This window comes from Oryzias latipes, chromosome 18 (assembly GCF_002234675.1).
Source record: "Oryzias latipes chromosome 18, ASM223467v1".
Taxonomy (NCBI): domain Eukaryota; kingdom Metazoa; phylum Chordata; class Actinopteri; order Beloniformes; family Adrianichthyidae; genus Oryzias; species Oryzias latipes.
Window position 1 is genome coordinate 12,037,402 of NC_019876.2, and position 12,027 is coordinate 12,049,428.

General features: G+C 40.4%; 1 protein-coding gene across 1 annotated transcript; it reads left to right on the top strand.

Annotated features, from left to right (window-relative positions):
* On the top strand, positions 1–8,413 carry LOC101169814 (mucin-5AC). Its single transcript, XM_004079681.4, has 11 exons — positions 1–236; positions 1,269–1,313; positions 3,585–3,701; positions 4,686–4,775; positions 4,968–5,054; positions 5,248–5,265; positions 5,455–5,532; positions 6,939–7,037; positions 7,123–7,147; positions 7,233–7,315; positions 7,847–8,413. The coding sequence occupies exons 1-11, from the start codon at positions 179–181 to the stop codon at positions 7,858–7,860; spliced, it is 714 nt and encodes a 237-aa protein (XP_004079729.1). The 5' UTR covers positions 1–178; the 3' UTR covers positions 7,861–8,413.
* The last annotated feature ends 3,614 nt before the right edge of the window (positions 8,414–12,027 follow it).

The following is a 12,027-nucleotide window of genomic DNA, read 5'->3' on the forward strand; positions in this document are numbered from 1 at the left end:
TACAGGGACTCTGGTCTGCACCCAGAGGTAGGCGCACATTAGTCCACCCACCTTACATCAGCAAGGGAAGCCGGTGCGTTTCCTCCCCTTCTTTCTCTAAAGGAAGCGCAAAAATAAGCATCGGCGGCCGAGCGCCCCAGCACGGACACGCTGTTGTGCTAGTTGGAGGAGACCAACCATGAGGGCCACCAGGGTTCTTGTCCTGCTGCTCGCCACTGTCCGTGTCTTCAGTCCAGGTAAGGTGGCCTTTGGCTGCAGAATGCAGCGCTCTTCTTCCTTCCCATCATTGATGTAAACATCAGAGAGCTGTTTGTGCACTGGTTGCCATGACGAAACGTTTAAACCTCTTTCAGCTGTTTGGATAACAGGCTTATCTTTTTTCCTCCTGGAGTAATTTTGACTACTTTCATGTACTTTAAGATGAAGATCTCTGTGATGGACTTCTGTTAAACCCTATGGGAACCAGCCATTTGTACTGCAATTATGCACAAATATCATTTTTCCATTTGAAGGAAATGAGAGAAACTCTTTAGCGCTGCAGGAAGACCCCCGAAAACACTGGATCTGTTTGTTCTCCATGTGGAGCCCGAAAATGTTGTAACTTCCCTCCAACAGCCGATAGGCAGTGAGAACCTGGCTGCCCCCTGCTCCCACAGGGACAGCAGATTAGCGTCCCAGAGTTGAAAGCTCCCAGCTGACGCTCTGCTGTGAACATCTGGAGGAAACGCTGCTGTTTAAGTCGGCCGCTGAGCAGTTCCGACCTTGTAAAAGTCGACCCCGCACTGCCACCGCGGTAAATCTCTCCTCGCTGTCGGGGCCTCGAACGTCAGCGTCGACTGAAACCAAAGCTACTCCGTTTTTTCTGAAGCCGCAGTTCAGAGGACAACAATTCTGTGACAGCGACAGGATGCAGCTTCACACTTGGAGCCGGGGACGTGCCGCAACCTCCACGTCTGCCTTGTCTGACACTTGGAGGTCTTTGTTTTGAGAATTTCCTTTAAAGTCAAGCCGAGCAGATTTCCTGTAGTCCCACAAGCACAAAAAAAAAACCTAAAATAGTCAGTCTGCGGAAATGTGTCTGACATTTGTGTTTGAACCCCATTAGGGCTAACCTTTGCCCTCCTGACCTCCACCTTGGATGGTGAGGATGTGGAGCAAACAAAGCTACCAGCTGTTGTTTGACTAATTCTCTGCATGAAACCCTTATGTTGTCCATGCAATATGAATGTGTTTCTCATAAACGCTTCCTTTTTCTGTTTGCTTTCCAGTTTCGTCATCAGACCCACTGAATGACCAACAAAACAGCACAGCATGTAGGTACTGAACCACTGAAGCCTCGTTTTAAAGGTTTGGTGTTTGGTGTTTGTCCAGCTTGAATGATTTTGATCAGCAAAGCAGTTTGGATGCATAATTTGGCCCCATTCATTCATTTTGACGGTTTCGCCTGTAATGTCATCATATTTTGGGGGTCTTCACAATCCTCAAAATCCATTTAAATCAGGTACTAGGTGTTTGCAAATTTTGGCGAGTGTTTGAGTATGTGGCGGGGCAAAATATTCTCTCAAACGTGCCGCAAGAAAGACTTGTGAAGAATTGTGAAACCAATATGAAACCTGGAGCCCAGGAAGGACTCCTGCGGGACAGAATAAAATCGATTTAATAGATAAACTTAAGTTCACAAACTGTGAATTTTTGTTGCATTAATGTTGAATAAGTAAGGTGGAGACAAGCCAGAAAACATCCAATGCTGCAGTACCTTTAAAGGCCACTAGAGGCAGGTTGCGAATCAATTTCCCATTAACCCCAATGTTAATAAGACAGTAAGCAGAAATAAACGTGAATACCGGCAGGGAACAACCGCCCGGGCGGCGGTTGTTCCCTGCCGGTTCCCGTGTGGCGTTGGGGGGATTCCGGCTGCTGCTGCGGTGGGGGTCTTGGGGTGGGGATGGCTGGGCACTCTCCCTCCTTCTTTTCACGTTCCACCATCCATTTTAGAAGAACATAAACACTCACCTGAGCACAGGTGTTAGCTCACCTTTGCACTAACAGTTTGCATGATTGAATGACAGAAATATTTCACACTAGTTGGTTTTAAGGCATAAGTATGCGTGTGAACACTATTTGTTTTGTGTACATGTCGACATGTGGACATTTTTGCAGCTAGCAGGTGTGTTTATAACATTTGAGTGTGTGTGTGGACAGGCCCCGCCCTTTTTGTACTACATTTGAACCTTACCATAATGATAAACATCCAGTAAACCTGTCTGCTTTATGCTGCTTCATGGTCTTATCCCCCTTCCCCTCCTATTATCACCCTCCTACCCCCCCCCCCCTCTCTAACGTCCCTCTCTCTTCTTCCCCTCTTTCCTTTTCCGTCCAGTCCAACACCAAAGATTTTCAAACATGATTGAAATTAATAAAGTTTGGCCTCAATTACAAAAGGGGTTTATTCAGACATACCTTTGGTTTGTATGAAGATTAATAACCCCTATTGTTAAAGTAAAATATGTCCAACACAAGAGGCCCTCAGCTCTCATCTGTCTGCCCAGCTGTTGGACAGGACAAGTTAAAAAAAAAAAATAAAAAAAAAATAAATAAATAAAAAAAAAAATTAAAAAACAATTAAAAAATAAAATAAACGTGAATACAATCTGGTAAAAAAAAAAAAAGTATATTTGATGCTTTTTGATTTTTTACATTTTTCATGAAAACATAAAATGGTAAAAGGATCAATGTCTGGCCCAAGGACACGTCAACACATGTGTGGGCAAGGCAGGAGCCCAACCACGCCCTCTCCTCTAAGTTTTCTGTTTTTTCAGTGTAGAGTTTCTTTTAGCTTTGCTGGTAGTATTTGCCTTCTGATTGGTAGGTGGGTGTACTTAACTAAACTCCTACTTTGCTTTGCCCCACCCAGTTGCCCTATTTTTAGAACTCCAGTCAATATTGCCGACCCTCTGGGTTGGGATCCTCTGTCCACTGCTTTTATTTCTAGAAAATGAACTTCTCACAAGATTTCAAAGAAATGTGGCCACTGATCCCAAAAGTGTCTCAAATCACTCCCAATTTCAAATTGACACCAATTAGAGAACAGTTTGGGACAAGACAATCTGGTGTAAAGCACTTTGTGTTACATTCTATATATAAAAAGTGCTATATAAATAAAAATAGCTTTGATTTGATTTGATTTGAATCATAAGACAGTCACTGTTTTGAGACGTTTTTCAAAAGTTTTTTGACAGATGCTGGGACTTTAGTTCTTCCGCAACCCCCATTTTGGGGTATTTTAGCCAAAAGTGAGAGAAACTGAGAGAAACAGCCTAAACTAAACGTTTAATCCACACTTTCTTACAACAAACACAAAAAAAGATACCATGTTTCCTAACCAAATGTATCCTCCAACTTTCGGCAGTTTCGTGTTTCTGGAACACGCAGGCTACACGTTAGCATGCTAGCTAGTATAATTTAGAGTGAATATGAAATATTGGTATTTGCAGCCATGCAGAATTCACATCTGCATACCAAAGGATTTTATTTCACATTTAACATTTTTATTGAATAATAGTATTGTTTTCCTTGTTTCACAGCCATAACCACAAAGCCGCTATCAACAGATGGACCGCCCACGACGGCGTCATCAATGGCTGCAGCTCCAACAAACTCCTCTGCTTCCCAAAACACCAACATGACAATCCCAGACAACGGTAAATTAGCCCTTATTTGGTTTCCAAACATACTGGAAAACAGTCAGGCTCCAGTTTGTAATTAGATTTGATTATTTAAAGGGGGACAATGCATTTTTTATAGAACACATGATAAAGATGAGTTTTAAAAATGGCAGAAAAGGTGTTTTTTTCAGGTGGGGGTCCCCTGGAAGTAAAAAAAAAAAAAAGTATAAATAGGATGACACATACAGACAGTTAGATGAAAACACAAATTCTTGACACAAAACCAACAGAACAACAACTGACAAACATTGTCAATGTCAAGAGCCACAAGTGCAACAGAGGAATATACACAAAGACACAAAAGCGAACAACACAACAGGTGCAGGTTTGGTGTTGGCAGGTGGAGGTGTGGATGAGCCATTGTTTTATATGTTTAGTGAAAGCTTGGTAGCTGTTTAAAGACCCACAAAGTTGTGGGTGGGACTGTTGCCCCACCCCCATTCCCCTCCCCATTGTTGAGAGCTCTCTGTTTGCATTCACTACTGCTGGCTTACAGCCCCTCACACCCCCAAGCTCACATCGCCGATGCAACAACAAATGGCGAGCAATATTGGAGCTGATCAGCCAGACAATTTTGAGCTAGATACGAGCTCAGATGAGGAAAACAAAGACGCATACGGACCCATTTGTCTACAAATGGATGCATCAGAATGGAGCAGAGCAGGGAGTTGCATATTTAGCATATTTTCTTATTTGTAGGCTAGAAAAAGAATTTTAAGCTTACTTTTATATATATATATATATCCTCCATTATGAGAAAAATGCCACAAGAAGATGTTGAAACACCAAAAACACAAGTGGGTCTTTAAAATGCTCTATTAAGTACCCCTCTCTGTAAAGGTAAAATTACAAAAATTGGCTGTTATTGAATCAAAGTATCTAATTTTCCAAGTTTTTTTAAAGAATAACTATAGTAGAGCAAATGTTAAATATTTCCATTATTTTCTTTCTTCTTTATAGTATACCCCGTCCATCCAGCAGTCACTGACAATACTTCTTTATCGATGACCAACGTTACTGAAGAACCTAGTTTATCCACCAAATCACCAGGTAACCCAAACCTTTGACTTCCCTTTAACCTTTTAGAATTGACTTTGTGAAAATTTGGAGCTCAACTCTCAACTTCATTTGACTTTAGTATTTATTTGTTTTACAGAATATTATTCTTTAAAATGCTATTGCTGCATATCTGTAGGGCTCATAATTTTTATCCAAAACATTCCACTATTATTTTTTTTTCAGTTTTGACCAATGGAACTGCTGAGCCTGGAGGTGTTTCCTCACCAAACCCAACCACCATGACTGTTAATGAGACCAGAGATGCTCAAGGTGAGACACCGTTGGACGCAACATGCTTAGCAATTCCAAACTATTTCACTAGCTGAGTAGAAAACCAAAACTGTAACTACACTGCCTGCATTATTTAAAATTATTTCCAAACTTAACTAAAAATCACACAAAGCAAGTCTTTTAATCAGGAGATTTTGTCAGATTTTAATACTGTGATATTTGTTGTTCACAGGTGTAACCCACTCTGCAGGTATTTTTCCTTTTTCATTGTTTAAATGTTCATAGTTATATTTATTACAGTGTTTGGTCGTAAAATAAGCTTTGACATATTTAAATGTTGATTATTAAGGTCAATGCCTTAACATTTGTCTATTTAAAACTAAAAACGGTGTTTTCTTATCATTTCTTTTTAATGAAATCTCAAATTTTGTGTTTATAGTGACAGTAAAAACACATTCCACAGAGAAGCCACATGACATCGGGGTGAAGGAGAAGAAAACTGCTGAGGGAGGTGCCGGTAAGTTCCACAGGGTATCACCAGCAAATGTTTCTCCTAAAAAATAGGGAAGGTTGGTGGTTTTCTGAGTCCATTTGCTTTCATTTGTTTTAAAAGAAAAAACTTTTATCATGAACCGAAGACTCAATTGACTGTATATGAGAACTGGACTGAGTGACCCCAAACAGGAAATACCCGCTGGCTCCAAGAAGTCAAAACCCTATAGACTTCTATAGAGAAACAAACGCCTATTACTCAGTCATTCTATTGGTCAAAATAACCATTCTGACCATGTGGCGAAAAAATGGCGACTTTAGTGACTTAATTTGGTTGGAGCCAGAAGTAAACTATTTTCTATGGCTGACATCACACTCACTTGGTCCAGTTCTCAAATACAGTCAATGGCGATAACACGACCTGATTGACTAAAAATATTTGACTTTGCTAATTTGACAAACGTGATTGTTCTGTCTTATGTTTGACATTTCAGTGGTCACAGGCAATAAGCATGGGCTGAAACTACATAAAGATGGCTAACCATTTAGCTAACAACAACAATGTTAGCTAACTGTTAGCACTGTTTTTTTCATTAGGCATAGCTAACATTAAAGAGATTCTTTGCAAGGTAGCCTGTTAGCAATTATTATTACATCCATTTTATTATTATCCATTTCAAGACCCACTCTGATTTAAAAAAAAGGTGTTATCTACGTGTTCTGGGGACATTTTTGCCATAATGGAGGACATTTATGAAGAAAATTAAGCTCAAAATTGTGTTTGAGTATTTATTTGAATTATTGTCAATCAGGAGCAGATATTGCTCGCCATTTTTGTTGCCCTATTAATGTTAGGTTGGGGTTGTGAGGGGCTGTAAGCTAGAGGGAGATGGTGTAAACCAGGGCTGCTCATAGTTACTGTTTTCCAGATCTCCAAGCCCTGCTAGCTCCTTTAGACTTCTCCACATACTGAATGAATGAACATACCTGTTCCAGGTAATCAGCAGCAAGCAGCATGGTAGATCTCGAGGACTAGAATTGAGCAGTCCCGGTATAAACAGAGAGCTCTCGACAACAGGGAGAAGGGAAGATGGGTGAGATTGGTCCATGCCAATGGTCCCGCCCACAACTCGGGGGCAAATTTCCAATAAACTACTGTCGGAAAAAAGGACATAATTGGCTAAAAACAACATAATTATAATTAAAAGACCACAGGGAACGCTTTTACAGTAGATCGGAAGATGATTGGAGTAGGTCTTTAATGAACTTTGTAGTCCTGACAGTCTGTAATACAAAAACGTGGGAAAATAATTGAGTGAAACAGACAAATAATAGCTAGTTTTCTCCCAATTTGGGTCTTACTGGGATTCAGAATTATTAGTTGATAAATTTGTCACTAACAACACGATGGTAACTGTTCTGTACCTGCAGACCGAAGGCTTTGGTGGCTTGTTCTGCCTGCTGTTGTGATCGTAGGAGCTGCTGGAATCTTCTTCAAATTTAAAAGCAAGAAAGTCCACCACCACACAGGTAAGCAGGAAACCCTTGTGTTTTACGTTCTTTAATCAGAGCTGGAACACTCTGTGACGATGTTTCCTCCTTTTCTGCCCTACAGAGACCATTGACACTGGAACTGAGAAGTAGGCTTGATACCTGAAGGTGTGCATGGCTTTTTTTTTGTATTCACACAAACACGCAAATCGTTTGTGTCTCTGTTTCCTGCAGCGCATCTTTCCAGAGCAGACCGGAAAGCAGCAAAGATGGCGTCATGCTCCTCGGGGTGAAGTCATCAGGCGGCGAGGAACACGGTTAGCTGCATTATTCCTGTTTCCTGTCAGAGTTCCTCCTCTTCGTACATTCTTCTATCCCTTTAGCGAGGCTTTTCCTCCGACTTACAATCATTCAAGGGAAGCGACAGGCTTTCAGTCTCACATTGTACTGTACAGGCTTCTGGGCAGCAGAAGGTGTTTCCTGTGATTTTGTGCCCCCCACCCTAAAACAAGCTGCAGGGCTTGAAAGATAGGGACTTCCTAAGAAAAACACAGATTATTTTGGACGGGGGCTATTGTGTGCTCGGTAAATGTCAGTGTGGTACTAAGCGCTGTGTGTGTTTATTTGTGCACACAAAAAACCCAAAATGTTTACTTTTGGCATGAAGTGCCTTCCTTCCTTCAGTCAGTTCCTTCTGCGTCACATAAGGAAAAGCATTTTGAAGGGTTTCTGATAAGACAAAGTTTTGGGTTTCCTCACTCTACAGGTTGTAACTAAAATATCCCCCCTCGTCTGCGTAAATCAATCATTTTTTTCCCATCTTCATCACTCATTCTCTTCTTTTTCAGCTGCTGCCAGATAAAAACAGAGCAAGCAGTGGAAGAGTCGCGGGCGTTGCCTTCTCTGGGGGATCAGTTAAGGGATGACTTCATCTTTTTGGCTTTTTTTTGTAAATTAGGTACACGTTTAGTCAATCGGGAGAAATTTTATGCCATCTTCCTGTGAACTGAGGACACACGTTTAGGGGAAATAATACTCCAAACAGGAAAACGGCAGCAAATTTGTTGTATATGTGGATCCACAAGCCTGATTCCTGATTCCTCACTGTTAGAAACCACAGCTCATCTCAAAACACTCGTCATCCTTTGGGTTTGTTGTCCTGTTTGTTACTCAGGATGGATTTTCTTTTCAACTTCTTTTTAAACACATTTGAAACGGAGTCCGTTTGTTCCCTCTGTACTGATGTTGGGGTTTTGTTTGCTGTAAGAACATTTTCTGTATAAAAAACACAGCAATGCAGTGGCTCAGATTCAGATCAATGTTTTCACTGTAAAACCTTGAAATTGCTTTGTGTTTAAAGGTTTAAAAAACACTACTGCCAGTCTGAGTTTCCATAATAAACTGCTGGAGAAATACTGTATTGTGGAGCTTAATTTGTCATTAAATGTTAAAATGTTTTTCATCAATAAATTGCTATTTTATCTAAATGAAAATCTATTGCATACATGTAAAGAAATCCAATAACTAATTAAAAAATGTCAATTTTTATATGTTTTCTGCAATCCTTCAATTTACCACCAGAGGGAGTAGAGTAAACAGAAAACAACCTGATTCCTCTGCCTCCATATGATGTTTGTTGACAGATGAGTGAGATATCGGCTCTCACCGTGTGATCCTCACACCACACAGAAGTGCTAGAGAAGAACACAACAAGTATATCGGTTTTTTATTACCTCGCTTTTTAACAGCACATTAAGATTATTTATGGACTTTATTAGAGAAGACTGGCTAACTGTTCTGACTGCAGGCACATTTTCATCAAGGACATGCTATCAAATATAACCATGGTATAAAGCCATCAATTGTAACCTTTTGCCCTGCCAGCACACTCTTCTTCTCAACAAGGTGCATGTCCACAGCAAAACATTGAATTTGGAACCCCTTGAGTAACTATATAAAATATTTTCCGGTTTACAGAAATCCTCAGAGAGAGAGAGAGAGAGAATTTGACTTTGATCTCTGCTCATTTTATGATGACTCCATTTGAAGATGCAGGTAACCCTAAACATTATTGCACCTCCATAACGTTTTATTTGCTTTCACATTAATATTCTGGAAGTGTCCAGCAGTCCCAACAGCTGCTCCTTATTGCCAAAATGAACACAGGCAAAATAAACAAACATAAACACTTGTTACACCTTTCAGATGTCCTGTTACATCTTACAGATGAGCTCTTTTACCTTTCAGATCACCTGTTGCGACTTACAGGTAACCTGTTACATCTTACAGATGACCCTTTACACCTAACAGATGACCTGTTGCAATTTACAGGTAACCTGTTACATCTTACAGATGACCTGTTACCACGAACAGATGACCTGTTACACCTAACAGATGACCTGTTACACCTAACAAATGACCTGTTACACCTAACAAAAGACCTGTTACACCTGACAGATGACCTGCTACACCTAACAAAAGACATTTTACACCTGACAGATGATCTGTTACACCTAACAAAAGACCTGTTACTCCTAACAGATGACCTGTTACACCTCACAAAAGCCCTTTTACACTTAATAAAAGACCTGTTACACCTAACAGATGACCTGTTACACCTAACAGATGACCTGTTACACCTTACAAATGACCTGTTACACTTTACAGGTTACCTGTTACACCTTAAGAATGACCTGTTACACCTTACTGGTTACCTGTTACACCTTGCGAATGACCTGTTACACCTTACAGATGACCTGTTACACCTAACAAATGACCTGTTACACCTAACAAAAGACCTGTTACACCTGACAGATGACCTGCTACACCTAACAAAAGACATTTTACACCTGACAGATGATCTGTTACACCTAACAAAAGACCTGTTACTCCTAACAGATGACCTGTTACACCTCACAAAAGCCCTTTTACACTTAATAAAAGACCTGTTACACCTAACAGATGACCTGTTACACCTAACAGATGACCTGTTACACCTTACAAATGACCTGTTACACTTTACAGGTTACCTGTTACACCTTAAGAATGACCTGTTACACCTTACTGGTTACCTGTTACACCTTGCGAATGACCTGTTACACCTTACAGATGTCATGTTAAACCTCTAAGAATTTATATGTAACACCTGTTCAAATTGAGCAGAAAATCCAATTGAAATAAAAATGGTATGGTCCAAACATCTCAGCAAATCAACGAGTACCAGATAACATTATAGTCCTTTTACAAGTTTATTGATTTACATGGATGGATTGCCAGAGTCATACTGCAAAGTATTAGATTTTTGCATTTTAAAAGGTAAACTAGTAAATGGCATTATGTTATAAAACCCTTTTTCTACTTTGATTAAGGCTGTAATCACTTTACAGTCCCATTCCCTCATGCACACACAGATTCACACACTGGTGACAGCTACAATGCCATACATGGTGCTAACCTGTAACCACTAGAAGCAGTGTGGGGTGCAGTGTCTTGCCCAAGGACACTTTGACCCATGGGTGGGCTTGCCAGGAACCAAACTAGCTCCCCCTCTGTGTCTTTGCAACATCAAATTAACAGTTCTATTCATTGATTTGTGGGTGTTTTTATTGTTTTTGAAGTAGAAGTCCTTCCAAACACCCAATTAAACCAAAACTTTTTTTTAAAAAAGTTTGACTTGTCCAGCTTTGAATTGCTGGTATTTGTGTGATAACATTATTTGTTCGTGTTTTAACAGCAGTCCAGTTCCGTTTGGTTTTGAAGCTTTCTGGTAGGCTGTTGATCAAATGCTTTATAATGAAACATTATAAAGAACATTCTGATCAGTTTCATTAATTCAACCAAGAAGCCTTTTCTGCTTGCTGTCTAACTGCTGCCGATAATAAAAGACACACAGGCTTCATCTGGATTTGCGGCATGTGTTGGGGGTATTTTGTCTTGAAGAATTTTGTAATGCACACTAGCAGTTGTGTGCATGTGTGAGGCTGACAGCAATATGATCATGTCCACATGCAGCCAACGCCACATGTGCACATGATATCCCATCATGCAGGAGGGAAGTGCAAGTCAGCAAAAATGGCTTAACTAGCAGCACGTTTCACTGAAAGCAGCTGCCAGATGGCCTGACATGCCGTTATTTCACAAAGGTAAAAGGAGAAGGTTCTGATTCCTGATAGATAAGCAACACGAAACTCGTATTTGTGATAATCTGCAGACCAGATACAGATATGGTCGGAATATTTTGTCCTCCAAAGAGAGAAACAAACACAATAGACTTTCATGGAAGGATAAGGAAATAAAATAGTGTCTTTTATTCAACTCCCGAGGACAAACGCAAGCTTTTCTTGAGGTTTTACCAAGATATTTGGTAAATGTGCTGTATGAGGGAGATGCGGGAATCCTTTCTCATTGTGTAGATGTCTCTAACCCTTGTGCTATCTTAGATGACCCCACCCCTTGCATTGCCGTGTTCTCCCTACCATGACAAAGGTGGATAAAGGTGGAAAGATTTCATGTAATCCATGGACACCAGTGAAGATCACAAATCATTGAAGAAAAAAGGTTCAGTGCACTGTCTAGTGGGTCTAGATGACCCAACTCCCAATGTTACAGTGCCTAGGATAGCACAAGGGTTACACATGGGTGCAGTTTAGCAGACTTGTGTTGTTTTTGTGTTTCTGTAATTCTTCTGTCCTTCTGAGCTCAATCTTCCTTTGAGGTCATGGAAGCTTGCCTTATGATCATGGTGGTGTTAATAAGGATCGTACAGTCCTGATCCATGACTTCTTTCTTTTTTTTCTTTTTTGTCAACATTAAAATAAACTTTCCAATTACTGTAAGCAGTTCATGATTTACTTATTATTGCCAACATCTCAAAAGATTCTCTGTGTTGTAAATTCCCACCTTTATTCAACACTCTGACCAGTAAGTGCCGTAACATGCTTCAGTGGAAGTAGACTCGTTTTAGGCATGTGTGGTACCAGCTGGAGAGCGACGTGCATTCAGCCCAGTTGGGTCGTACCAAGTCAAAGGA

Bases quoted from the DNA above. Each gene is read 5' to 3' on its own strand.
- LOC101169814 (XM_004079681.4), top strand. From the start codon at position 179: ATGAGGGCCACCAGGGTTCTTGTCCTGCTGCTCGCCACTGTCCGTGTC. The intron at 3,702-4,685 runs GTAAATTAGCCC...TCTTCTTTATAG, and splicing joins CATGACAATCCCAGACAACG to TATACCCCGTCCATCCAGCA. The intron at 7,148-7,232 runs GTAGGCTTGATA...TGTTTCCTGCAG, and splicing joins ATTGACACTGGAACTGAGAA to CGCATCTTTCCAGAGCAGAC.